At 44.9% G+C, this 25,070-nt stretch overlaps 1 protein-coding gene across 10 annotated transcripts in view; it reads left to right on the forward strand.

The window, feature by feature from the left end:
• The window catches only part of AUTS2 (activator of transcription and developmental regulator AUTS2), a 676,911-nt gene that overhangs the window by 151,038 nt on the left and 500,803 nt on the right, over positions 1 to 25,070 (forward strand). Inside the window, exon 1 of one of the 10 annotated variants that reach the window (XM_083714345.1) lies at positions 21,076 to 21,524. The exons of 8 other annotated variants lie outside the window; for them this stretch is intronic. In XM_083714345.1, the coding sequence (XP_083570471.1) occupies positions 21,477 to 21,524 (48 nt within the window). In that variant the 5' untranslated portion in view covers positions 21,076 to 21,476. Of the gene's footprint in view, positions 1 to 21,075; positions 21,525 to 25,070 lie in introns of those variants that run through there. One more of the 10 variants, XM_083714337.1, reaches the window with a different exon arrangement.

Consider the following 25,070-nt stretch of genomic DNA (forward strand, 5'->3'; position numbering starts at 1 on the left):
TATGAATATCAGGATATTGTCTTCCAGGTCTTGAAAGCTGAAAACTTACTAATAATTTATTTATTATTGAATTTATATACCGCCCTATACCTAGAGGTCTCAGGGCAGTTCACAGAACAAAATCAGAATATAAAACCACAAAATATATAATCAAAATAAAAACAATAACCTCCCCCGAAAACCCACAATTTAAAAGGGCATAGGAATTCTGAATTGTAGCATATTCTGCAGGAGGCATCTGTATTATTTTTGATTATATGTTCATTCATTAAATAAAGAAATACAAATATTTAAACGACATGGGGAAATGTCTGCACCCAAATCTGTGGATAAGCAAAATTCCCTACCAAAAAATGTGTGCGTTGGGAGGAATTTGCACTGAAATGCTGATGAATTTTCACAATGATTTTTTTTAAAAGTACACCATGAAATGTGGAGAACTTGAACTTAATATTGGAAAAAATGGGAACATAAGAGAAACTGAAAGCAACACACCTGCCCATTTCTGCTGAACGTTCTTGGGTGGATAGGTGTAAACCCATTTAACAGCTGGGTTCCCTTTAGGACCATATTGTATGTGGCATCGGAGACCCCTGACTGGATCCCCCAACCAGCAGTGTAGCGCATGGTTACCCGACGTCCCCATTTCCCGGGGACAATCCCCGGATTCACAAATCTGTCCCTGAACAAAATCCATTCCCGGAATGTCCCCGGATTTAATTTAATGTCCCCGGATTTATATTTTAAGTGTTGTAGATTTATTGGCAGGGAATGAATGTTGTGTGATTGGTTCAACGGCACAAGACACATCATATGGGGACTGCCGGCGAGGCAAAATGGCGGACGACACGGCAGCAAGCAGCTCCTGAAGCCAGCCAGAGCCAACTGCACTACCAGGCTGGTTCTGGGATGCTGAGACTGCTGCTGCCACTGCCAAGAGGGAACCGGGGACGCCCGGCGCGTCAACTGGGGGAACCGCTGACACACACACCCCGCGACCCAAATCGAGCTGGGAGCAAGAGCGCCCAGGCACCCGGCTGACTGCCCAGAGGCGCTCTGGGGCCAGGAAAACCCCGGAGCCGACACAGGGAGAAGGAGGAGAGGAGAAGGAAGAGAGAGAAAGAGGAAGGAGAAAAAAGAGGGGAGTCTCAACCTTGCCACTGCCGCTGAAGAGGAGAGGTAGGAGAGCACTGGGAGGGCAAGGACACATGGCTGAGCCCAGGCCCGACCCAAGCCTACTCCATGGGGGCTAGAGAGAGAGCAGGCCAGAGCCCAAAGGAAGGCCGTGCGACAGAGGAGACTACAGAAGAGAAGCTATTACTTCTTTTTTATGAACTTTTTTTAAAAATAGCTTTTTTTCTCTTTAAAAAAAAAGTGTCCCCAGATTCTTTGAAAAAAATCTGGTAATCTTAGCCATAGCGGCAAGTTCAGCAGTGCAGGGTTCCTTCATGAGAGTCAAAGCTCCCAGAATTCCTCACAACTGGATGAGGGATTCAGAATTACAAACTACTGGCATATACGGTCGAGTATAGGAGTCCATGGCTTAGGAGAAAGAGCATATAGAGTCAGGTTCAGAGTGGGGAGACCACAACCTCCACTTAAGAAAAAGAAAACATGTTTGTCTTTTCTGACTGTGTGGAAGTATGCTGGACATTTGTTTTGATGATGGTGGAAAACAGGTGGCTAGATTTGCAAGTGTAGGGTTGCCGGAATTTCCTGGGCACAGTTGGGATTCAGCCGTCTGTAACAGTGCCCGGGCGCAAATTGCTTATATGTCCTTGAAAATCTGGATGTATGGCAACCCATGTCAGAAGTGTAGATTTTGGTGAATTTCCTTAGAAATAGCTCAAAAACATTTTGCAAAATATGCTCAACGACTTAGGGCAGACCTAAAGAAAGCTCAATAACTTTTGTGTCCGGATTTTCACATTTTGAAATACAGTGGTACCTCAGGTTACATACGCTTCAGGTTACATACGCTTCAGGTTACATACTCCGCTAACCCAGAAATAGTGCTTCAGGTTAAGAACTTTGCTTCAGGTTGAGAACAGAAATCGTGCTCCGGCGGCGTGGTGGCAGCGGGAGGCCCCATTAGCTAAAGTGGTGCTTCAGGTTAAGAACAGTTTCAGGTTAAGTACGGACTCCGGAACAAATTAAGTACTTAACCCGAGGTACCACTGTATGGCAACCCCATCAAGTCACCTGTTTGAGAGATCTCCAACAGCTCTTACCTGGCTGAATGTAAATTCTGGGCTTGGACTATGCAGGGCATGAGGCAGACAGCCCCCTCAAGTGGCAGAGGACACCCAAAGCCAAAACAAGAGACATGAGTGCAAAGGACAGATGGTCGTGCTCTTGGCTTTGTTGGCATAGTGTGCAGATGTGAAATATAAACAGTTCTGTTGCATATGACAATACAAGGCTGGAGCGGGAAGTTTTTTTACCTCAACTGTTCCAAGAATGCATGCAAAAGCTGTGTCAAGAACACTCTCTCCCTCTCAAGGAGTTGCGAATTTGTCTCTGGAAGATCCTTGAGAAAGTCAAGTGTTGTGCATAAGACATGCTTCTAAGACGAGTCATGGAAATGAAGTGCGTCCCACCGACAGAATATCACTCTTCAAGTTCAAGATTACTTATAATTAGATTTGGCTTTGAATTCCACCTAAAGCAGTATTTGAGGTTCTGCATAGGTAGAATTGTTTTCAAGATGAGCTGTGTTTTTTACACATGCACACACACATGCACACACACAGGGGCACACACATACAGTTTAAAAGTAACTTCTCTGTTCTATCAGATCTGGCTGATCCCTAGTGAAGACATTAGATTGCCATACATGGTCTATTATTGAAAAAAATACAGGCTCCAGATATCCTGAACATATGGTCTGAATTGCAATGCGTCATCTACTTTACCATCTATAGTTGTGCTACTACATGCAGTTAGTGGTTAGTGATTCTCACACTTAACACAAATGCAACTAGCAAAGGTGTGAACAATATCGACTCCAGAGATGCTTCTAAAACTATTTTCTTTCTGATCTGATAGTTCTGCTCCTATTAGTTCCCTGTAAACTTTCCGAGGGATGTGGGTGGCGCTGTGGGTTAAACCACAGAGCCTAGGACTTGCTGATCAGAAGGTCGGCAGTTCGAATCCCCACAATGGGGTGAGCTCCCATTGCTCGGTCCCTGCTCCTGCCAACCTAGCAGTTCGAAAGCACGTCAAAGTGCAAGTTGATAAATAGGTACTGCTCTGGCGGGAAGGTAAACGGCGTTTCCGTGTGTGCTACTCTGGTTCGCCAGAAGCGGCTTAGTCATGCTGGCCACATGACCCAGAAGCTGTACACTGGCTCCCTTGGCCAATAAAGCAAGACGAGGGCTACAACCCCAGAGTCGGTCATGACTGGACCTAATGGTCAGGGGTCCCTTTACCTTTAAACTTTCTGAGATCTGTGGAGGCACATTCCAGGTTCATGAACCTTTTGGGGCCAGTGGGCATGTCTGGCGTTTTGAGAAATGGCTGTGGGTGCCCTTCGCACATTGGCTGCTGTGGAGGTGTGGCGTGTCATAGAAATAGCTGCTGTGCGGGCTTGCTGTAAAGGCTGAAATGTAGCAACAGCTGAGCAAGTGTGAACAGGAACTGAGCAGAAAGTGTGAACAGTTTCTTGTGCATTGTGGATTTTTGAGGGAAGTGGCCCTGAGACCACATGACTCTGGTCCTGAAAGACCTACATTGGCTCCCAGTACGTTTCCAAGCATAGTTCAAAGTGTTGGTGCTGACCTTTAAAGCCCTAAACGGCCTTGGCCCAGTATACCTGAAGGTGTGTCTCCACCCCCATCGTTCAGCCCAGACACGGAGGTCCAGCTCCGAGGGCCTTCTGGTGGTTCCCTCACTGCAAGACGTGAGGTTACAGGGAACCAGGCAGAGGGCCTTCTTGGTAGTGGCGCCCACCCTGTGGAACGGCCTCCCATCAGATGTCAAGGAAATAAACAACTATCTGACTTTTAGAAGACATCTGAAGGCAGCCCTGTTTAGGGAAGTTTTTAATGTTTGATGTTTTATTGTATTTTTAATACTTTGTTGGAAGCCGCCCAGAGTGGCTGGGGAAACCCAGCAAGATGGGCAGGGTATAAATAATAAATTATTATTATATGTTATGAGACCTTTCACGGGTGTCACAGGACATACTGGTGGGTGCTCTGGTGTTCACAAGTGCCATGTTGGTGACCCCTGAGCAATTCTAGTATTAATGTTCTCTATGTCAGTTTCACTGCTATCTCTCCCCACTCCTCACTGGGACTTTTCTGCTAACTACACATAGAGTTCTAGGTAATTGTTTTCCCAAGGCCTGTAATGCAAAGCAATCAAAATGAACGAAAGCAAATGGAAAAATGGAAACGCATAAGGTTTCGTTTGTTTTTGTTTTCCACTCATTTTCATAGTTTCCATTCTTTTTCATCTTCACATGATCGATTTTCACGGAGAGGTCCCTATGTGCATAACAATCATTTGCAGATGTCCTACCTCCATCGTTGCAGGAAGAATGCTCCCGAATGCCAGTTGCTGGGAATCGCAAGTGGACAGAGCCAAACTTGGGTCTCCAGCTCTTTTTTGGACTACAGTGTTACCTTGGATCTCAAACTTAATCCGTTCCGGAAGTCCGTTCCAAAACCAAAGCGTTCCAAAACCAAGGCTCACTTTCCCATATAAAGTAATGCAAAATGGATTAATCTGTTCCAGACTTTTAAAAACAACCCCCAAAACAGCAATTTAACATGAATGCCGGTTCCCTCACTGCGAGAAGCAAAGCTACAGGGAACCAGGCAGAGGGCTTTCTCGGTAGTGGTGCCCGCCCTGTGGAACACCCTCCCACCAGATGTCAAAGAGATAAACAACTACCTGACATTTAGAAGACATCTGAAGGCAGCCCTGTTTAGGGAAGTTTTTAATGTGTGACATTTTAATGTATTTTTCATCTTTGTTGGAAGTTGCCCAGAGTGGCTGGGGAAACCCAGCCAGATGGGCGGGGTACAAATAAATTATTATTATTATTATTATTATTATTATTATTATTATTATTATTATACTGCAGTCACACAGTCAATCAATCAGTAGCTGAACTGGGTTCCACACAGTGACAAAAACAAAACAAAAAGCTGCAAAAACAAAACCGCAAAATAAATAGCAAAAACAGACAGACCTCAGTGTAACACTCAAAACGGAGGTGTGCACTCAAAACGGAAGCAAAACACTGAAAACGGAGCACGTTCATCTTTTGAAAAAAGTTCGCAAACCAGAGCACTTACTTCCAGATTTGCAGTGTTTGGGTTCCAGGTTGTTTGAGTACCAAGGCATTTGAGAACCAAGGAACCACTGTACAGTTCCCATCATCCCTGACCACTGGGTTTGCTACCTAGGGATGGTGGGTGTTGTAGTCCAAAAACAGTTGGAGACCCAAGTTTGGGAAACATTAGGACAGTGTTGTTGCTCTTAGAACCTGCTTCTCATGGGCATCTGGTTGGCATCTGGAAAGGATGCTGGGTGAGATGGGCCATTGGCCTCATCCAGCAAAGGTCTTATGTTCTTAGATGTCCCCCAGATAATGGGTATGGTGAAAATGTGGACTGTCAGCGCCAAGCTGCCATACCCCTCCATGAAGAGCGCTCTCCTCCCTTCTGAACACAGGTGGGCAATGTGCAGCCTCATCCAATCTCATTTTATGTCCCAACACCTTCTTCCATTCCATCGGAATCCCTCCCTTTTAATTTCCTTATTTTTCCTTAACTGAGGCAGTCATGGTGAAAATTGAAGCAGGGTAATTGTCAGGAGCAGGTCAGCAATAAATCACACAATGTCGGTGAAGTTAACAATTTATCCAAGGAAGCCAGGTCGACTCAGGAGGCTAGGCCTAGTGAGTCCAGCAACTTGTCCTGGTAGATCTAGCTCCTATGAGACAGTTGTGGGGACTATAGGTACCCGCCTTCCCATAGTTGCCTAAATCTCCTCCTCCCCCAGGTACTTCCCTAGCAGTTTGAGATCCTGTTACCATGCCCATCTTTGCTCTTCACTCTTCATACCTCATCTGGTTGTGGGAGACCAGGAGGGAGGGGAGCCAGTCACTGTAGGAAGGGGAGATACCTTGGCTTCTTCAGCAGCCTGACTCATTTCTGCCTCTTCACCCCATCCCTCTCCAGTCTCCGCTTCTGCCTCTGAGTCTGAACTGCTCTCTGCCACAGACTCTTACTGCTCACCAAACCCTGTTGCCTCTTCAGTTTCTGACACCACCTCCTCTCAGTCTGCTCCCTTTTCTCTTTCTGACTGCTCCTCATCATCCCACCACCGCTCCCCTGTCTCTGAGCCTTCTTCCCTTGGGGTTTCCCCAGCTGTGCCTCCCCCTCCCCACTCCTCTGCATCCAGCCAGTTCATAACAGCCAACTTTGATTCTGGATTAGGTCATCCAGAACACTTTTTTTCCCTATGACCAATCATGCACACTCTGGCTCCACCCGCTGCATGCATGCAGCCCTCCAAATAGAATCATAGAGTTGGAAGGGACCTTGGGGATCATCTAGTCCAACCCCCTGCAATGCAGGAATATGCAGCTGTCCCACATGGGGATTGAACCTGCAGCCTTGGAGTTATCAGCACCACGCTCTAATGAACTGAGCTATCCATTCTCAGGCAATAGCTGCAATGGAATGCAGTCATTTGCAGTCAGAAAGGTTGCCCAGTTCTGTCCTGAAAGACACTAATTCCAAATGCAGAGACTAAGACAAGGCTTTCTGGAGTGATGCAGCAGAGAGCATTGCGGTAAATAGTTCTCACAGGTCTAAAACTGAACAATATGCATGCAGGAAGCCAGAAAATGAGCAAGATATTTTGCTAGGCATGGGCAAGGAATTATGAATGTTAAGTCATGGTTATGTTTGGGTTAAAGATAAAGGGGGAGATTCTGAATACTTTGCTGGCTGTCATTGGCTGCCCCTACATGGTGCTTCCAAAAAGGCCTGCTAAGGTCTCTTCTCCAAAGCCTGCCATCACTTCCTGACCTTGTAATGTGACATGGTGCATCTCGATGTCTAGCTTTCAGCACGTATCCTGTTTCTCACATGTCACCCGATGACATCTCGAGAGAAACCTCCTGGAGTGAACGGTAACATCCTGAATTACAATAGTTAGACAAGGTGGTATTTCATATTTGTGAAATAGGGTGGCAGGCAGCATTTGTTTACCAGGCCTATTGTCTACATGATGACAAGGCTACTTCAACGGCTCCTTTGTTTCTTCGTATAAAGTGGCTTGATCCCACTTTCCAAACAGTTGCTTTCTCCCAAAGTGCCTTATCACAGTAATAATAAAAAGAGACAGGAGGCTGTACCCGACGCAGCTCCAGAGAAATTCAGCTGGTGCAATGACAGTACAGTGGTACCTCGGCTTAAGAACGTAATTCATTCTGGAGGTCCGTTCTTAACCTGAAACTGTTCTTAACCTGAAGCACCACTTTAGCTAATGAGGCCTCCCGCTGCTGCCGTGCCGCTGAAGCACGATTTCTGTTCTCATTCTGAAGCAAAGTTCTTAACCTGAGGTACTATTTCTGGGTTAGTGGAGTTTGTAACCTGAAGCGTTTGTAACCTGAAGCGTATGTAACCCAAGGTACCCCAACCAACTATTATAATCACCAATAATAATAATAATAATAATAATAATAATAATAATAATAATGTATACTGCCCTATACCCATAGATTTAAGAGTGGTTCACAACATCAAATTGTGTGGTATATAAATTGAATTAAATTCGTTGAATTGATTTTATTGTTCATTTAGTTTGTGTTTCTATGTTTCGCCACTCTGATAGCTTTATGCTGTGAAGCAATTTATAACTTCTTTATTTATTCACTTAACAAACCCCTCACCCTTGAATAGTGAGCTATGTTGGCTGTGTATGATGGGAATTGTAGTCCACCCACCTCTGGGGACCCAAGGCTGAAGAGCACTGATTTAGATGATAGGTGAGGGAGAGGTTAAACCACACAGAGCTTCTTTTAAACGAGAGAGAGAGCTCACAGAAATGGCAAGTTAAGGCATCTGGGCGTAATTCCATGCCATGCAAGAAGGAAACATGTTAAGCAGACTCACAGATTGCTCTTCCTTTACCATTTAGCCTCCACACACCCATTTGCCGTCCTTCAGTTGGGAACTCCTATCTCTTATTCTCCATTTTACTTAAGTAGTTCTGATGGCGGCTGCTAGATTAAACTCGGGAGCTTAAAAGATTAAAAGAAACCACTAAACACAGTTTGAAGGAAGTGAAGCATGTGTTTGTCTGAAGGTTTCTGCTTGCATGCTGGTGACTGATCAGAAGATTAGAAACAGACTGTGACCTAAAACAGAGCGATCACATTCGATGGGGCACTGCAGAAAAGTAGCCGTCGGTTCCAGCTCTGCTCTTGGAGGGCAGCTGGCCTTTATCTCCTAGGCCTGGCGGATAATGTGGCTAAATGCATGTAACAATCAAAATGATACGAATCTGATGTCTGTTGGGAATCATAACACGTCATGGTTGCAATGATGGAGTTATGCGGAGACCCTTGGGCCTGGTTGACACATAATGCTAAGTCAAATTAGGACTATGTAAGAATGGATGGTATCAAGGGGACGCAGGTGGCACTGTGGGTTAAACCACAGAGCCTAGGACTTGCCGATCAGAAGGTCGGCGGTTCGAATCCCCACGACGGGGTGAGTTCCTGTTGCTCGGTCTCTGCTCCTGCCAACCTAGCAGTTTGAAAGCACGTCAAAGTGCAAGTAGATAAATAGGTACCACTCCGGTGGGAAGGTAAAAGGCGTTTCCGTGTGCTGCTCTGGTTCGCCAGAAGCGGCTTAGTCATGCTGGCCACATGACCCGGAAGCTGTACGCCGGCTCCGTCGGCCAATAAAGCAAGATGAGCGCCGCAACCCCAGAATCGGTCACGACTGGACCTAATGGTCAGGGGTCCCTTTACCTTTACCTTTTTAAGAAGGGGTGAGTCTGCAGGGAATCACGGGGAAAAGTCACGGTGGTTTTGCTCCTCATCCAGTCTTAAGCTAGGGTTTGGCTTGTTAAAGGTATTAGGAATTATATCTCTGTGAAGATTAAAGTACAGCTCCCAAGGTTCTTTTACAGAATTCATGTGCTTTAAATGTATTCCATGCCTAGAAAGCACAGGTCCTGAGCTCTTTTGCCTTTTCCTTGCCACATTCGCTTGGAAAACTCGCTCCTTAGCACTAAAGCAGAGTAAACATCAATTTGGAGAAAACAGAATGTCACAGTCCGGTCTATGGGCGATCGAAGTCCCGGCTGAGGGCGTTGGGACCGGGGGCAAGATGGGACCGGGGTGGGAGCAGGAACAAGAGTCCAGAAGCCGAGGTCTGAGGATCAGGAAGCAAGAAGCCAAACGCAGCAAGGCAGGAAATGACTTGCTGTGGCAAAGAGCCAAAGGGAAATGCTGACCTTATATCCCTTCCCAGCTCTTGCCACCAGAGGCAGATAGTTACCAAGTGGCCTCACCTGTGGCCGCGCCTTGCCTCTCCAGAACAAACTTAGGAAGGCCCCAGTCCTGCAGAGTCCTATTGGTCACAGGGCCTGGCTCCTGCACGCACACCTGACACAGAACTACAGTTTGCTCGGATTCAGCAGTACACAAAGGGTTTCCCTGGGGGTAAGTGCATACTCTCCAACTCTCTGATAAAAATGGGGGTTTCTTCTTCTTCTTCTTCTTCTTCTTCTTCTTCTTCTTCTTCTTTCCCACCCATCTGACTGGGTTGCCCCAGCCACTCTGAGCTGTTTCCAACTCTCTCTCTCCCCCCCGCTCTCTCTCTCTCTCTCTCTCTCTCTCTCACACACACACACACACAATAAAACATTAAACATTAAATAAAACCTTTTCCTATACAGGGCTGCCTTCAGATGTCTTCTAAAGGTGGTATAGTTACTTATCTCCTTGGTTGGGGGGGGGTCACATAACTCCATACCCTCCAACATTTCTCTGTTGAAAATAGGGACTGTCCTAAGGAAAATCAGGGCGTGCAGGATTAAATCAGAAACCGGGATGACTTCTGCAAATCCAGGACTGTCCCTGGAAAATAGGGATACTTGGAGGGTCTGGAAGTGGCTGGGTGAGTGGAAGTGTGGATGAACCCTTTGTCTTCATGTTTCTTTGTGGACGTCAGCAGGGAGGAGGAAGAGGACAAAACTAGAATTAGTTTTCTCTGCCTGATATTTGCTCTGGCTCATGTGGCTGTTGGCCTCCACCCAGCCACGTCCAGAAGCCAGCAGTTCCCCTGCCAAACATTTCTTTGCTCCCAATACCCCCCACCTGAAAAATGCTTTTCTTTAGAAGTCAGGGCCGGGGTGGGGGCTTCCATAGACACATCTGTGTGTGACGTTTTAGCAAGGATCATTCTCTTCCTTATAATAATCGCCTTGCAGCGCATGACAGATCTACTTCCACTAGACTGTGACTATCACAGCTCTTCATGCTATGAGGGTTTTAAGAAGGAAGCAGAAAATATATAAGTTGGGGAGGGGGAGAGAGAGAGAACGTGGTGCAGCAAGACTCTGGATTATGAAGAGTAATCTAATCTTTCCGTTCGTCAAACAGATTTTTTTGAGTACATGGATACAGCTTACTTGTTTCGTAAGGCAGGGCTCTCAGATCTGCTTGTAGTTTACTCTGTAATACTATGTGGATTTGTGTGGATTTTCCAAGTAAATGCATTATGTATATGGCTTACAGATTGCTTAGACTGTCTGCATCAATAATTAAAGCGGTATTATGAGGGATGATGGGAAGGAGAGCTCCATTTTCTGCCTATGTTCGAGGCATGAAAAACATAGCTCCTCATTTTTATTTTTGGTAGGGGGAGTATTTCTCCCTCATTCTGAGTTCAATCTCCTCCCATCTCTTAGAGGAAAGGACAAATATGACAATTTCAGTTTCTCTCATTCATTTTTTCCAATGTTGAGAGTCGTTTCTTCACATTTCTGGAGGAATTTACCTTTCGTAAAAAAGACACCGTCATGAACGTGCATCATAATTATGTCATTTCCGTCACTGCCACCATCATACTTGATTTATTGACCAACTTCTAAACTACCATCTCAAGGTGATTTACATATAAGCAAATTAAAAACTAGTATTTTTTGTGAAGTTTTCTCCTTAAATACACATTTCTTCTATGCAGTTTTGCCAAATATACGCAATTTTGCAAAGCGCTTTCCCGTAATAAAAAAGCTTTTGTTGTTTACATCAAGGAATGAATTATTATGCACATTTTAGCATATGCACTTTTTGCACAGTTTCCTTGGCTGGAGAATAGCACTGAAAAAGATCCAGTGAAGTGCAAAGGGTGAGTATATTTGGGTTTGTGCTCTGTTCTGAGAATGGCAAATTAGGCAGGCTCATCTTTAAACAAAAAGTGAGTCGAATCATAGAGAACCACAATGTGCCAGACCTTTCTTTATATATATATGTGTGTGTGTGTGTGTGTTAGGGAACTGCCATCAGTGCCGGAGGGAGAGAGCAAGCTCCAGAGGGATTCCAGAGAGCGTCCTGGGATGGGGAGAGGCAGCCCATCTTCTGGGGAAGAGAATCAGCATAGCACCAGTGGAAAAGGGGGGCAGATGGGGGAATCGGCGAGGCGGTCCCATGACTCCTTGCCGGGGACCAGCGGGGAGAGTAAGGGTCCCCCGCTGCCTACACCCTCCTTGCACAGAAGGCTTTCACGCAGGGAGAGTAGGAGGAGACTGGGGGTCAAAGAGCTTCTTTGCTGGAAGAAGTTCAAGAAACGCCCACTGACGGATTCTGTCAGCGATTGAGACAGCCACGGGTGAGTGGCTGTCCGGACAGAAAAGGTTCACTCAGGCAACCCAGCCAGGTGTTGGCACCGGCTTACGCACGAGCAACCCCTAGAACCATATATATATATTTACATAAAGTTTCCATAAAACATACAACATATTTTCTTAGCTTATACAATGTTTTGGACTTCCATCAACCACATCCGAAGATTTTTCAATCTTTATCACTTAATCTGCATTTCATTAGTTTCACTATTACTTTTAATAGTCTACTAATAATTCTCTTTATGCTTTTCTCTGCAATATTTCACATAGTCCTCCTTACAGAACTTCTTGCAGTCCTGCTAGTGTAATCTGTTGATTACAACTGCTTTTCAAATAATTCACGTATTTACTCCAGTCCTCTGAGAATCTCTGATCCCGCAGGTTTCGAATCCTTCCTGTCATTTTATCTAATTCTGCATAGTCTATTAATTTCGTCTGCCATTCTTCTTTCATTGGTAGTTCTTCTTGTTTCCATTTCAGTGCCAATAGTATTCTTGATGCCGTTATTGCATATAAAAACAGTTTATTATCCTGTCTGTTAATATCCTCCCCTACAATGCCAAGTAGAAATGCTTCTGGTTAGACCTTTCATCCATGTAGGTCATTAATATCTACACTGACTGACAGTGACTAAGGTTTCAGACAAGGGGTCTCTCCCAAACCTGCCTGGAGATGCCATGGTTTGAACCTGAGACCTTCTGCATGCAAAGCAGATGTTCTCCTTCTGCGCTATGGCCCTTCCCTATGCAGTGCCAGCGAGAACCCAGCCATCTGAAGACAGCACATATGTGCAATAGCACTGCCACCCCCTTCTGATTCTCAACAACTGGCAAAGAGATTCACACTGCCTGCGATTCTGGAGGGAGCTCACAGCCATTGTGATGAGCAGCCGTCAGTAGCTTTAATGTGTCTCATCTCCTCTTCAGGCCAACCATTCCCCCCCCTTTTTTATTATTACAATTTTATTGAGACTTTTCAACATGCAATAGAAAACAGAAACAAGAAATAAGAAAGGCAGAGAGTGAAACAAAAAGCAAACAAAGAGGTGACAGAATAAAGAAAAATGAAAGAGCCATTCATGTTGTTTCTCTATCTCAGTAGGGTTGTGGGTGGCGCTGTGGTCTAAACGACTGAGCCTCTTGGGCTTGCCGATCAGAAGGTCAGCGGTTTGAATCCCCATGACGGAAGGAGCTCCTCTTGCTCTGTCCCAGCTCCTGCCTACCTAGCAGTTCGAAAGCACACCAGTGCAAGTAGATAAATAGGTACTCCTGTGGCGGGAAGGTAAACGGCATTTCCGTGCACTCTAGTTTCTTTCTTTTTCTTTTACCTTCTATCTCGGTCATTGACAGTACCCTTTGAATAACTGTCTAAATCAGGGCTGGGAACCCGTGACCCTTCCATATATTTTTGGATTTCAACTCCCATCCGCTGCAGTCAGTCTGGTCAATTTTCAAGCATGATGGGGAGCTGAACTGCAGTAATATCTAGAGGGTCGTAAGTTTCTCTTTCCCTGGTGTAAACATTGACAGTGCCAGCAGGATACAGCTCACCTCTTTGTTTTTACATTGGACAACCATTACACCGCCTCACTGGCAGATTTCTATGTGATTTATGTTTCTGGGTCTCCTGAGGACAGAGATCCCAGAGTGCTTTTGTTCATTGTTTCAGAGACAGCTGAATTCATTCCTCCTTCCTACTCATTCTGGCTTTGTTCCCTGGCTTCCTTCATATGCGTGGGATCATAGTTTGGTTCAGGAACTGAGCAGGAATAAGCATATGGAGGCATAAAGTGCAATGGGGAAGAATCCATTGATCCCAGACTCATAGAATTGTAGGGTAGAATTGTGCATCATAGAATTGTAACATTGGAACGGATCCTGAGGATCATCTAGTCCAACTCCCTGCAATGTAGGAATCTCAGCTAAAGCATCCATGGAAGATGGCCATCCACCTCAGCTTAAAAACCTCCAAGGAAGGAGAGTCCACCACCTTCTGAGGGAGTGTGTTCCACTGTTGAACAGCTCTTGCTGTCAGAAATTTCTTCCTGATGTTTGGTCAGAATCTCTTTTGTTCTAACTTGAAGCCATTGGTTCAAGTCCTACCTTCCGGAGCAGGAGAAAACAAGCTTGCTCCACCTTTGGGATATTTGATATTTAAGATATCACATTTTCCTGAATTTTGCAATGCAGTTCTCAAGCAGACTAATGAGTGCAAAAAATATATATGCACATACTGGGGTCAGAGTGTCTATCAAAAAGCTTATATTGGTGAAAATAACATTATGTTAGGAGAAATTGCTTTGCAAGATGATGTACCTTAGCCAAAATTGCACACGAAAACATCTATATTAGGAGAAAATTGCACTAAAATGCTGGTGGTTTTTAATGAGGTCTTTTGAAAAACAGATAGATAAATTGCAAACTGATAGAGAAATGTGGAGAGCTGAGCTTGAGAATGGCAACGTTTTAAACAGAGAGAAACTGAAAATGATGATTCACCCATTTGTAAACTGCACATGAGAGAATGTATCTCACTAGGTAGTCAGCATGAGTCTTCTGGAGTGGGGCAGCCTTGAAATCCAATCAAATTACCAAGTTGAAGAACACACATGAAGGTAGCACTGAATCTGGGACGAAAGCCAGAGCTCCTTGTAGTTGCTGAACCTTCTTCTAAGAATCGATCCTAGTGGATTTAATCCATAACGTTAAGTAGTGCACGGTTCTCTTAATAAACCTCATCATTCTTCGGGAAAACACTGTAGATGTTTACAGGGGATTTAGGGAAGGCATATGGTTTTATTCTCTATAATTATCGTATAATTCCACTTCCACCTTCTATTTAGCAAGAAGGCAAAGGGATCTGCATTGCTCTTGTGTTCCTGAAATGATTCAGCAATTAGGAAAATGCTACAAAAAAAAATTGTGATTGAAACATTGGGTTTGGTTTTCTTAGGGCTAGAGCGGAGTCCTTGATTTATCTGTCACACCCACACCCACCCACCCACGCTCCCTTTTCTTTTTCTTCTCTTAGCTGTTTCACATAACCTTAAGGACCCAAAATTTGTCCTCCTTAAAAGTACGTGTACAGCATTCTTTAAAGCAAAAATCTGTGATGGCCATTAGCCTGAAACATTTTAAGAGGGGATTAGACAGATTCATAGAATCATAGAGCTGAAAGGGACCACAGTGGTTATTTAGTCCAACCCTCTACAATGCAGGAATCTTTTGTCCAATGTTGAGCTCAGACCCATGACTCTAAGAGTCTTATGCTCTACTGAGATCATCAGCAGTTACCTTCATGGGGGTGGGGGTGGCACAATGCCAGCCTCTCCTTGCCCCCTTCTTGATTCCATGTTTAATGTGGGTTCTAAACCCTGATTTCAAAAGCTAGGGGTGAATGTGGAGTGGGCTGGGTTGCCACTAGGGAGGCCCAGAGCAAATTGCACAATACAGCCACGTGGCTGATCAGGGTGGTTGGAGATATGTACATGCCCTAATTTAGGGGTAGGCAACCTAAGGCCTGGGGGCCGGATGCGGCCCAATCGCCTTCTTAATCCGGCCCGTGGACAGTCTGGGAATCGGTGTGTTTTTACATGAGTAGAATGTGTCCTTTTATTTAAAATGCATCTCTGGGTTATTTGTGGGGCATAGGAATACATTCATTTCCCCCCCCAAAATATAGTCCGTCCCACCACATGGTCTGAGGGACGGTGGACTGGCCCACGGCTGAAAAAGGTTGTCGACCCCTGCCCTAATTGATACATAGGGCAATAATATTGCTTCTTGTTTCAACCAAGCACATGTCAACTCACCCTGCATTTCAAGGGGTTGAAATAGATGACCACCATGGTCCCTTCCAACTCTACAATTCTGTGAATGAATCCTGACAGCAGATCTGGTGACGGTTCTCCGCAAGGTGCTTGTACAGGGGGTTGCCTTGAGTGTCTCTTGCGGCTTGTCTCTGATGCATAGCTGCTGCCTTTGGTACCTGTACACCAGAGGAGAGCCGTCACAGTCACTCACAACTCCTGGTACAAGCACCTTGTTGGTTACATTTATATCCCGCCATTCCTGCAAGGTATACATGGTTGTCTTCCTCCCCATTTCATCCTTACAACAGGTTAGACTGAGAGGCCCATGGCTCTGTTTCACAGTTCAAGGGCACTTCTCTTCAGCTGAACAGAAAGATTTCTGATTGTGGAAGAAATTTAAAGAATATTTAGCTAAATATTGTTATATAAGATAAATAGAAAATTCTTGGAAATAATAAATAGGCTTAGGGGTAGAATTAGAATATGTGATAGTACATATTAAGGATTAGAATATTAATAAAGGAGAGGTTAGTAAATGAAAGGAGTTAATATTATTAGAAATATAAATTTGGAGAACTGTTATATAGGCGATATAATGAAATTCAGTTAGAGGGGATTCAAGGAAGTCAGTTATCAATGTAATGAGAATTAGGTATTTGAAGAATCAATTTTTCTTTGTGTTTAATTTATTGTAGTGTAAAGTGTGTTTTTGTGTGTGTTTTGTTATGTCATTTTTGTGATAAATGTGGAAAATCAATAAAAAAATTGGGGAAAAAAGAGAGAAAGATTTCTGATTGTGGTAGAAAAGAGAACTTGAAACACCCCATGCAGCTTTAATTGTCTCCAAGGCTCCCTGAGAGGCAAGCTAGAAGACACAACCATTTGGGACGTGACAGTCTAGCGGAGCGGATGGATGGCTTCTTGATTTGTGTGGTCGTTTGGTATGCACGTGGACAGGCCTGTTAACAAGCTAGGGTGATTGATCTAGCTGAAGCCGCCCTATTGTGCGATGGTCGCATTTTGGCATAGACAATAGCCGCTGTAAGAAGAGAAAACAAACAAGTTTTCAGGGGGAAATGCTGACATGGGAAGCTTTGAAACAAACAAGGGTGTTATTCTCAAAGCCATGAAGATAAAACACCCCACTGAGAATTGAGCTGTGATATTTCCCCATGCGCAGACAGAATGGCTGCTATTTACAATCCATTTAATCCTGAGTATTCCTATTAGACTTGCTGTAAGTGTGTTGTGTTATGTTGCTGTTTCCTAAGCATAAATACTTGGGGGGGGGGGGAGATACAAGGAACATTTCCCTATACCAAGCCAGACCACTGGTCCATCTAGCTCAGTAAATCATAGAACCAAAGAATTGTAGAGTTCCTAAAATGACTGGCAGTGGCTCTCAGTGGCTCTCAGGCAAAGTTCTTTTTCTGCCCTACCTGGAGATATTGGGGATTTAAAACAAACCAACAAATTTACAGTGTTCATAGCCCACTCTTCATTGAATATTTGCAAAGATTACAAAGTCATAGAAGCAGCTCCAATAAATAGCAAATGAACAATTCTGTTGTTAACGGAGAAATCCGACGGCTCCTTTGGACAAAAAAAAAACCCCAAAAACAAACAACAAGGACACCAGCCAGGAATACCAGAGCAAAACAGCAGCCAGCAGGCTTGGTCTTTATTGAAGACTGTTGCGACAGGACTCCCACCTGCCACCAGGTGAAACAAAATGGAAGCCCAGAACAAAAGAAGACCCCAACTTTTATTAGTTACTAATTCCCCAAGCTACATCCCTAGAACTACATCACAACTACATCATGACTACATCATTGACACATCACAAAAAGGAGGGGTTGAGGGAGGAGTTGTGGCGGTAACCTGAGTATCTTGTCACTTGGCTGGTTCCTTCTTTCCCCCTCCCCATGAGTCATTTCCAGAGGACAAAGGGGAGTTGGCAGTTTCCTGCCCCCAGAGGGAAGATTGTCCTTTGTTCCAGTCCATGTTGAATCCACTCCCATATGCAAGTCCTTTGTGACTTTGATGGTCTTCTGTTTGGGACCATCAAGGTTGTCATGCCAACTGGGTAGGGCTCCTGAGTATGTGTTGGTACGCTTAAGGGATTATGGCCATCCTGTTTCAAACCATCCCCCTTTGATAGTCCTTCCTTCATGGAGCAAAATAAAAGTGGACTGGTGTAAATCCGATGTACGGTTGATTTACTATGAATTTATAACAGAAACATCATGTATGTCATGTGTGAGAGAGTGTGTGTGTGTCGTGTTTGTACAAACTGAATGATTGGGGGGGGGGCAGTTCCTGCAACACTGTCAAAAGGGAAAGAAGCAAAATTACTATGACAAAAAATAAATAAATTCCAATTTAGCCAAAGACCTAGGTAAAATAACCAAACTCAAGACGTTTAAACAGATTAAACAAGCAATGGGCTCTTAAGTAACAGTTCCCATCCTGTTTTCCCCACTTACGGCTGCCCACTCACTTCTCCTCTGTCTTTCCCATGAAGAGGGCTCTACTCTGTTGACACCCACTGGCTCCCTCCAGCCAAAAAGGTTTTATTATTTATACTGTCTGGTGTTTGAGCAACTTAGCCCCTTTCACTTCCCAACTCTCCAACCCATCTAGGCTTTCACCCCGAGTGGCATGCATCTACAAGTGAGAGCCAATTCTAGGTAGAACCAGCTAACTCCAGTTTTGTTCTCCTCTCCTACAAAGGCCACACAACCAAGAAGGAGGAAGCTGCCAGGCACTGAGGTCCCCAGGACTGGGTACTAGTAAGAAGGCAGGCAGGTGAGGGAAGGCTTTATACCCTAATGGACCGGCCTCCACCCAGAAAGAAACCTAGAGACCAAGTGCTATGAGGAAAGGCTGAATGTTTACCCTGGAGAAGAAATCCTTAAAAGATAAAGCATATCTCTATTTGGACATTTGAGGGTGATGGAGCACATTTGGTGTTCTGTTGAGCTTGAAGCAGCAGATTCAAATTACAGTAAGGTGGATTTTGACTAAACATGAAGAACATCTTGCTGTGCTGTTCAACCGTGTAACGGTCTGCCTTGGGAGGTGATGGGCTCTTCTTGACTGAAAGTATTTTAAGCAGGAATTGGACAGCCAACCTATCCGGGGTACTGTGCAATTGATAGGTTCTTGCATGGAGCAGAGAATTGGACCAGAAGATTTCTGAAGCCCCTTCTAAGCCTACAATTCTAGAGCCTTATGACACAACCAACCTAAAGCATTATTTTCACTGGTGTTTTGTAGGCAACATATAATATACACCCAACCTTTAATTTAGGTGTGTGTGTTATTTGCATTGTTTACATAAGATATGTATTTTGCTTCTTGGCCAATGTAGGATGCTTGCTGTGATCTTTAGAGTCCTCAGACCCACAGGTATCAAGGATGACCTCTTACCTTTTTATGGTTTTGCTTTTCTGTGTTTTCTTTTTGACACTGTGGACCATATTCAATGAAACTGTTGTGCTAGCAGAAGCTAGTGCAATGTTTTCTGCTAGTGCAACCAATGCCAGATTTAAGTATAAGCTAAACAAGCTATAGCTTAGGGCCCTGCTTTTTTGCCCCCCCCCCCAAATTTCACTATTAATATACTTCTTAGTTGTATTTCAGTTCAACAATTATTTTGATAAAATACATATTATGTGCAAATGGCTTTAGATACCTATTAGGTCCATAAATTACCATATAGCATATATTCAACACAAAAAAACCAGTGACAATTTGTTGTTGACAAAGGACAGCTGGACATATAAAGGGCCCAATTACCTTCAGTAGCTTAGGGCCTCATCAAACCTAAATCCAGCCCTGAGTGCAACTCTATCTCCCTCCCTCTCCTCCCTCTGTGGCCTCCAAATATCAGCTCTCGGAGGTTGGGAAGACCCCCAGAACAGTACATGGAAAGGGGAGATTCCTCCATCAACAAAAACATTTTTTTTTGCTTGCCTGAGAGAACAATCTCCTTTGCACTATGGTGAATACAACTCCAGTAGTTTGTTAAAGGCATTTAGTTGCTTTAAACCTCCCAGAAAAAAATGCTCCCCCCCCAAGTGTTTTAAATGAAATTAAATTCCACAGGATTGTATTTGGTCCTGCTAGCTTCCTAGTTGCAGTCCTGTCTATTGAAAAGGCATGAAATGAGCCTCTTTTGGTTGACTGTCAGCATGATTCAGAAAAATGAAAGTTGGGGGGGGGGGGAGCCAGATAACATGTGGTTGCTAACTTTGGGTTAAAGCTTCAAGTTAAATTACTATACTATAAAATACTATAAATATATATTGCCTTCCACTCTGTTGGCAGTGTGCTATTGTTTACCAGTCCGCTGTAATGTGGAAGACCGGGGGTGTGGTTTGGCTTTTATCAGTAATTTTAATACTGTATAGATTTCATGTGAGCCGCTTAGAGCTTTTGATGGTTAAGCAGTATAAAAATCTTGCTAAATAAATAAATAATAATAAAAACAATGAGAATTTCTGGAGCCACTCTACACGCATGTTGATTCATATTTCCCTGTTCTGCAAGCATTTCAATTCCATCTGGTTCCATAGAGGAGAGGACTTCAAGGGTTGCAATTATGTTTGGTCTAAGGGGACTTCTTCCACTGACAACCAGAGGTTAATCCCATGCCCACGTGGGATCTGACTCCCCAACAGATCTGACTCCCCAAGGCATGCTGCTACGAGCCCCTGACTTAATGATCCTGCCCAGAAGATCCCCCGCCAATCGTGACTCATCTGGACTTTAGAGGGAGGAGCTCCAGGCTTAGAGAGAGGCAGAGAGAGGTAGCCTCTCCACCTCTTCTATTGCCATTAAACCCAGGCTTGGGTGATGTTCGTTATTTACTCTTGGGCTGCAATGTACTGGGATATAAAAGACGTTTTCTCAAAATGGGAGGCATATTGAAGGATGCCAGAAGCACGGCAGGGAGGGCGGGAAATGGACCTCACACCATTCCTGTGATGGCATTTGGAATACAAAAGATTTGACCGCAGAATTGGGAAAGAGACAGTGGCTTTCTGCTTAAGAAGCTTTATAGTTTCTCTGCTATATTTAGGCCTGTAATCTTTTTTTCCCCCTCCTCTCCTCTCCTTTTGAAGTGGAGGAAGAGGTTTTTCGCTGGGCAGGAACCTCCTTCCCTGCTCCCCACGCTTTGTTGTTGTTTATAGGAAAGGTGGTAGGGATCCGGACGCGGTGAGTGCAAAGGGTTAAACCCGCCACCGTGGGCTCTCCAAGCAGGCCAGCCAAAAGCCGCTCAGCCTTTGGTTGTCAGAATAATGTTTAGCCAGGTGTTAATCTGTGTCTGGAGGGGGAAGCGATGGAATTCATTATTCATTCCGCCAGGGGAGGTCACGGTCCTGGGTGGCTGCCAGCTCTGAAGCCAGCCTCTTGGATTTACTGACATGTGCCACTTGTGATGAATGCAGCTTGCGGTCCGTTTGTGGAAGTGTCTTGTCAGGCAGCCAAGTCGACAGAGGAGCACAGACGGAGGCATTTTGGACAGCAGCTACGGGGAGGCAAAATCCAGCATTCCTTCAGCGAGGGTGCAGAGCTTTCAAGCTGAAAGCGAGAATTTATTTCCCATTCCCTTTTCTTCCTTCCTTTTTCTCCCTTCCTCCTCCTCTTCCTTTTTTTAAAAAAACATTCTACTGTTCGAGAGAGCCATTGGGATCCTTTTTTAAAGGAGGAAAAAAAACATTGCTGGCATCTTTTTTTGGAGGGGAAAAAAAAGCTTACCTGAGAGTCAGAGACGATGATCAAGTCGAGCTGGTTCTACGTAAAATTCAAGTATGCAGAAAAGGTACGTGAAGCTGATATATTTCCTTTCTGGGAGGAGAGGTCCATGTGGCATCTTTCCTGCACAGATCCCACTTTTAGACAGGTATTCCTGGTCACTCGTGGTCCTCAGCGCTGCCATGAAGTTTCAAAGCCGCATGTGTTTTCCTTGGCTATGGTCATTCTTGGGCTGAAATCTGTACAAAGGCTTGGAACTCTAGCAGTCTGACTTGCCTGCGAGTAATGCGGGGAAACGTTAGGTCTGGTTTGTGACCCGGTTTCTTTGAAATAGCCACAGGAAAGAAGTGTGTGTATATTGCCTGCAAGAAGAGAAAGGAATATTTTATTCTGTGCAGTTGTTGGAGAAGTAAAAGTTCTGTAGCATGGCAGTGAGGTGGCAGAAACAAAAATGCTGGTTTTCATTTTATTTTGTCGAATAGCTGAGCAGGGGATCTCCACCTATCTATTTATCTAGAGTTCCTTGGGGGGGGGGGGGAGAGAGAACCATATTTCATTGGTCAAATGCAGAGACCAAAATTGCACCCTCTCCCTTGCCATGGCCATCATTTTGATTCTTTGCAGCTGGACAACTTATCTAGTAATGTTACATGCCAAGGTTGTTGTTGTTGTTGTTGTTGTTGTCTTGTTTTGTTCTCTTGCTGCACTCCATGGTTCTGCATGACTGTGAACACTGGAAGCTAGCTTATAGCAAGTCAGATCGTTGGTCCAACTAGCTCAGTATTGTCTACACTGACTGGCAGCTGCTGTCCAGGTTTCAGACCTGATCTCTCCAGCCCTACCTGGAGATGACAAGCTTTAAACCTGGGGACTTGCAAAGCAGATAATCTAACCACTGAACTGTGGTCCTGTGTCCCACTGGATGCCCTCCTCCATATGGCTTGGGGCTGCTTCCCTTCCAAGTTGGGGGTACCCTATTATTAGGAACATCAGAGACTGGAACAATTCAAGCTAGAGCCTTTGGTTGAGTGGTGGCTCAATCAAATTGGTTGACTGGGGACTTGTTCTTGCTCTCATCTGTTTTGCCATCTTTGGAGGGCTGGGACAGATTTCACTCTTGCAAAAGACCAGGTAGTGTTGTGGGAGGGAGGTTGCTCCCCTGGTACCATGTTTACTTCTTGGGTGGCTGGTATGGATCGTTTGGAGTCATTTTGTTCATCAGTCATCTTCTGTGGGGCATCTTGATTGAGAAATTGCGGGATTAGTTTTGGGATCTGGAAGCTGAGGGTAGTCTTGAGAATAGTCCCTTGGCCTCAAACACCGTACAGGAATTGCTAAGGTGTTTGTCTGTCACCCTCCATCCAGGGAAGACATTCAAAGTCTAGTCTGAATTGGAAAAGGAAGTCTTTCTCCAGTGGAGGCTGGTCCATTCAGGCACATGGGGGCACTGCCCCAGCAACTCTGAAGCGCTGTAACTCAGTGGTGGAGTACATTGCTCTGTACACAGAAGGTTCCAGGTTCAATCTTTGGCTTCTTCAGGTAGGGCTGGGGGAGATCTCTGCCTGAAATCCCAGAGAGCTGCTACCAATCATTGTAGGGAGTACGGAGCTACATGAAGGACCTGACTCACAATAAGGCTCCTTCCTAGGTTCTTAACTTCAGGCTTAATTCTTCCCAAGTGCCGGTTCACCAGTGGAGGCTGGCCCATTAGGATTGGGCACTGCCCCATCAACTTCAGTCTGCTTGCCTTCTTACTTGAATGGCTTTGGCTGTCACCTTCTTCTTCCTTGGTCTCAATGTTGCCCTAATAGAACTCAGCAGGGAGGAGAAGGAGGGAGACCAAACTAGAGTGAGTTGTCTCTGCCTATCATTGGCTCTCGTTGCCACCTACTGTCAACCTCCTCTGCCTTTTGCCCTCCTAGGCCCAATGGGCACAAGCCACCACCATCTTTGCTCCATTGTGTTCTTCATGTTGGGGGGAGTGGGGGAGAAATGCACATTGAGCAGATTCACAGCAACCAAGAAAGGACAGGGGATGGGGAGGAGAGAAACATTTCCATTGTCAAGGCGTAAATTTTTTATTGGCTATCAGACAACTTTTACAGCTCACTGCACAACAAAGATGCATGGAAACAAATAAACTTTGCACAGTGGGGTGTGTGTCATGGGCTAGGAACAAGCCTGGTGTCACCGTGTAGCATTTTTAGGCAGATGCCGGACTCAAGAGGCATTCCCTCTCCACTGTGTCAATCAGCGCCAGGTGGGCAAGTCTGGGAGCATTTAAATTTTATTTGCTGAAATAGTGGGGCATTTGGGAAAAATAAATGATAGTCCCCAACTCACCTGGTCACCATTGATCCAAGGACTTGTTGCCCCTTATTACCACTACCAGCATCTCTTTCTCCTACTTGCTCAGGCTAGCCCAATGATGTAAGAGAATGCCTATCGGGATGAAGTTTGCCCAGGTCTCATTGAAATGAGGCAAGCAGGTTGGTGGAGGAAGGTGGAGGTCAGGACCCATAGCTCCCCCATAGCTCAGGGGTCAAGCTCATGCCTTGCATGAAAATGGTCCCACAGCTCATTCTCCATCTCCATTTAAAGCAGAGGCTGTGATATGCTCCATGGTGAGATCTTGTGTGGCTTTCAGGGTCTCCTCCTGACTGTCAGCTGTTCGGCGAGGAGTGGGGAGGGCTCTGATGTTCTCCAGTGTGTTTCGCTCTGCAAGAAGATCAAAGCAGAGGGGGAAAGCCTCTCCTCAGATAGGGAGATTGGTATTCTTTGCAAATACGCAAGAAGTGCCCAGGAATGTTTGCAATTGCATGCCTGTAATTTTGGGGACACAATTGCCTTTTGAAGTTTGAGACTTTTAAGTAGCTGCAGGGCAGGGCGTGTAGTTCAGCTATGCATGGATCATAGCAGCTTAATGCAGAAATGGGATGGAATGGGCTTCTGGGTGAACACATTCAAAAGTGATATGGAATGGAAACAGACTCATTCAACCCATCCCTCAGAATAACCAAATCTGTGAATCCTCAGTTGTTGCTGGATTTCAGGCTCCCACCAGTCCTACCAGTCCCTGCTGACCAGTAGCCTGGTACTGCAGGAGTTGCAATGAAACAGTGTCTGGAGACTATGGATTCTCCATCTTGGAATAAAGAGACTAGCAAAAGTTGGGAAATTCTGGAGTATTATATGGAATCTGGGCATTTTAGGGATTGAATGGTTGTCATGAGGTCAGGGCATATCACCAAGATTAAAACAGTATCTGATGTGTACTCTGTACTCTATTCTGCCTCTGCATTGGTGGCTTGTTGGGGATGCCCAGCACTATGAAAAGATCCCAGGCCTTCCCTCCCTGTGCTACTTTTTAATGCACATTTTACCCCAGTATATGCATGTTTATACAAAGCAGTTGGCTGTAGAACAACCTTGTAGAAATCAGGGAAACACAAATTCAGGGTCTTCTGTTCGCCTGCTGTATCTAAAATGTGAATTAGGTTGGTTTGTCTTTAAATGCAAAGTCGACCTGATTTCTCCCCCATCTACATGCCTTCCCTTTCTGCTGTCGGGGAGGGGGGGACAAGCCTATGCGGATGTGAACGGATGCTGCAGA

Source organism: Podarcis gaigeae, assembly GCF_964106915.1.
Source record: "Podarcis gaigeae genome assembly, chromosome: 15".
NCBI classification, from domain to species: domain Eukaryota; kingdom Metazoa; phylum Chordata; class Lepidosauria; order Squamata; family Lacertidae; genus Podarcis; species Podarcis gaigeae.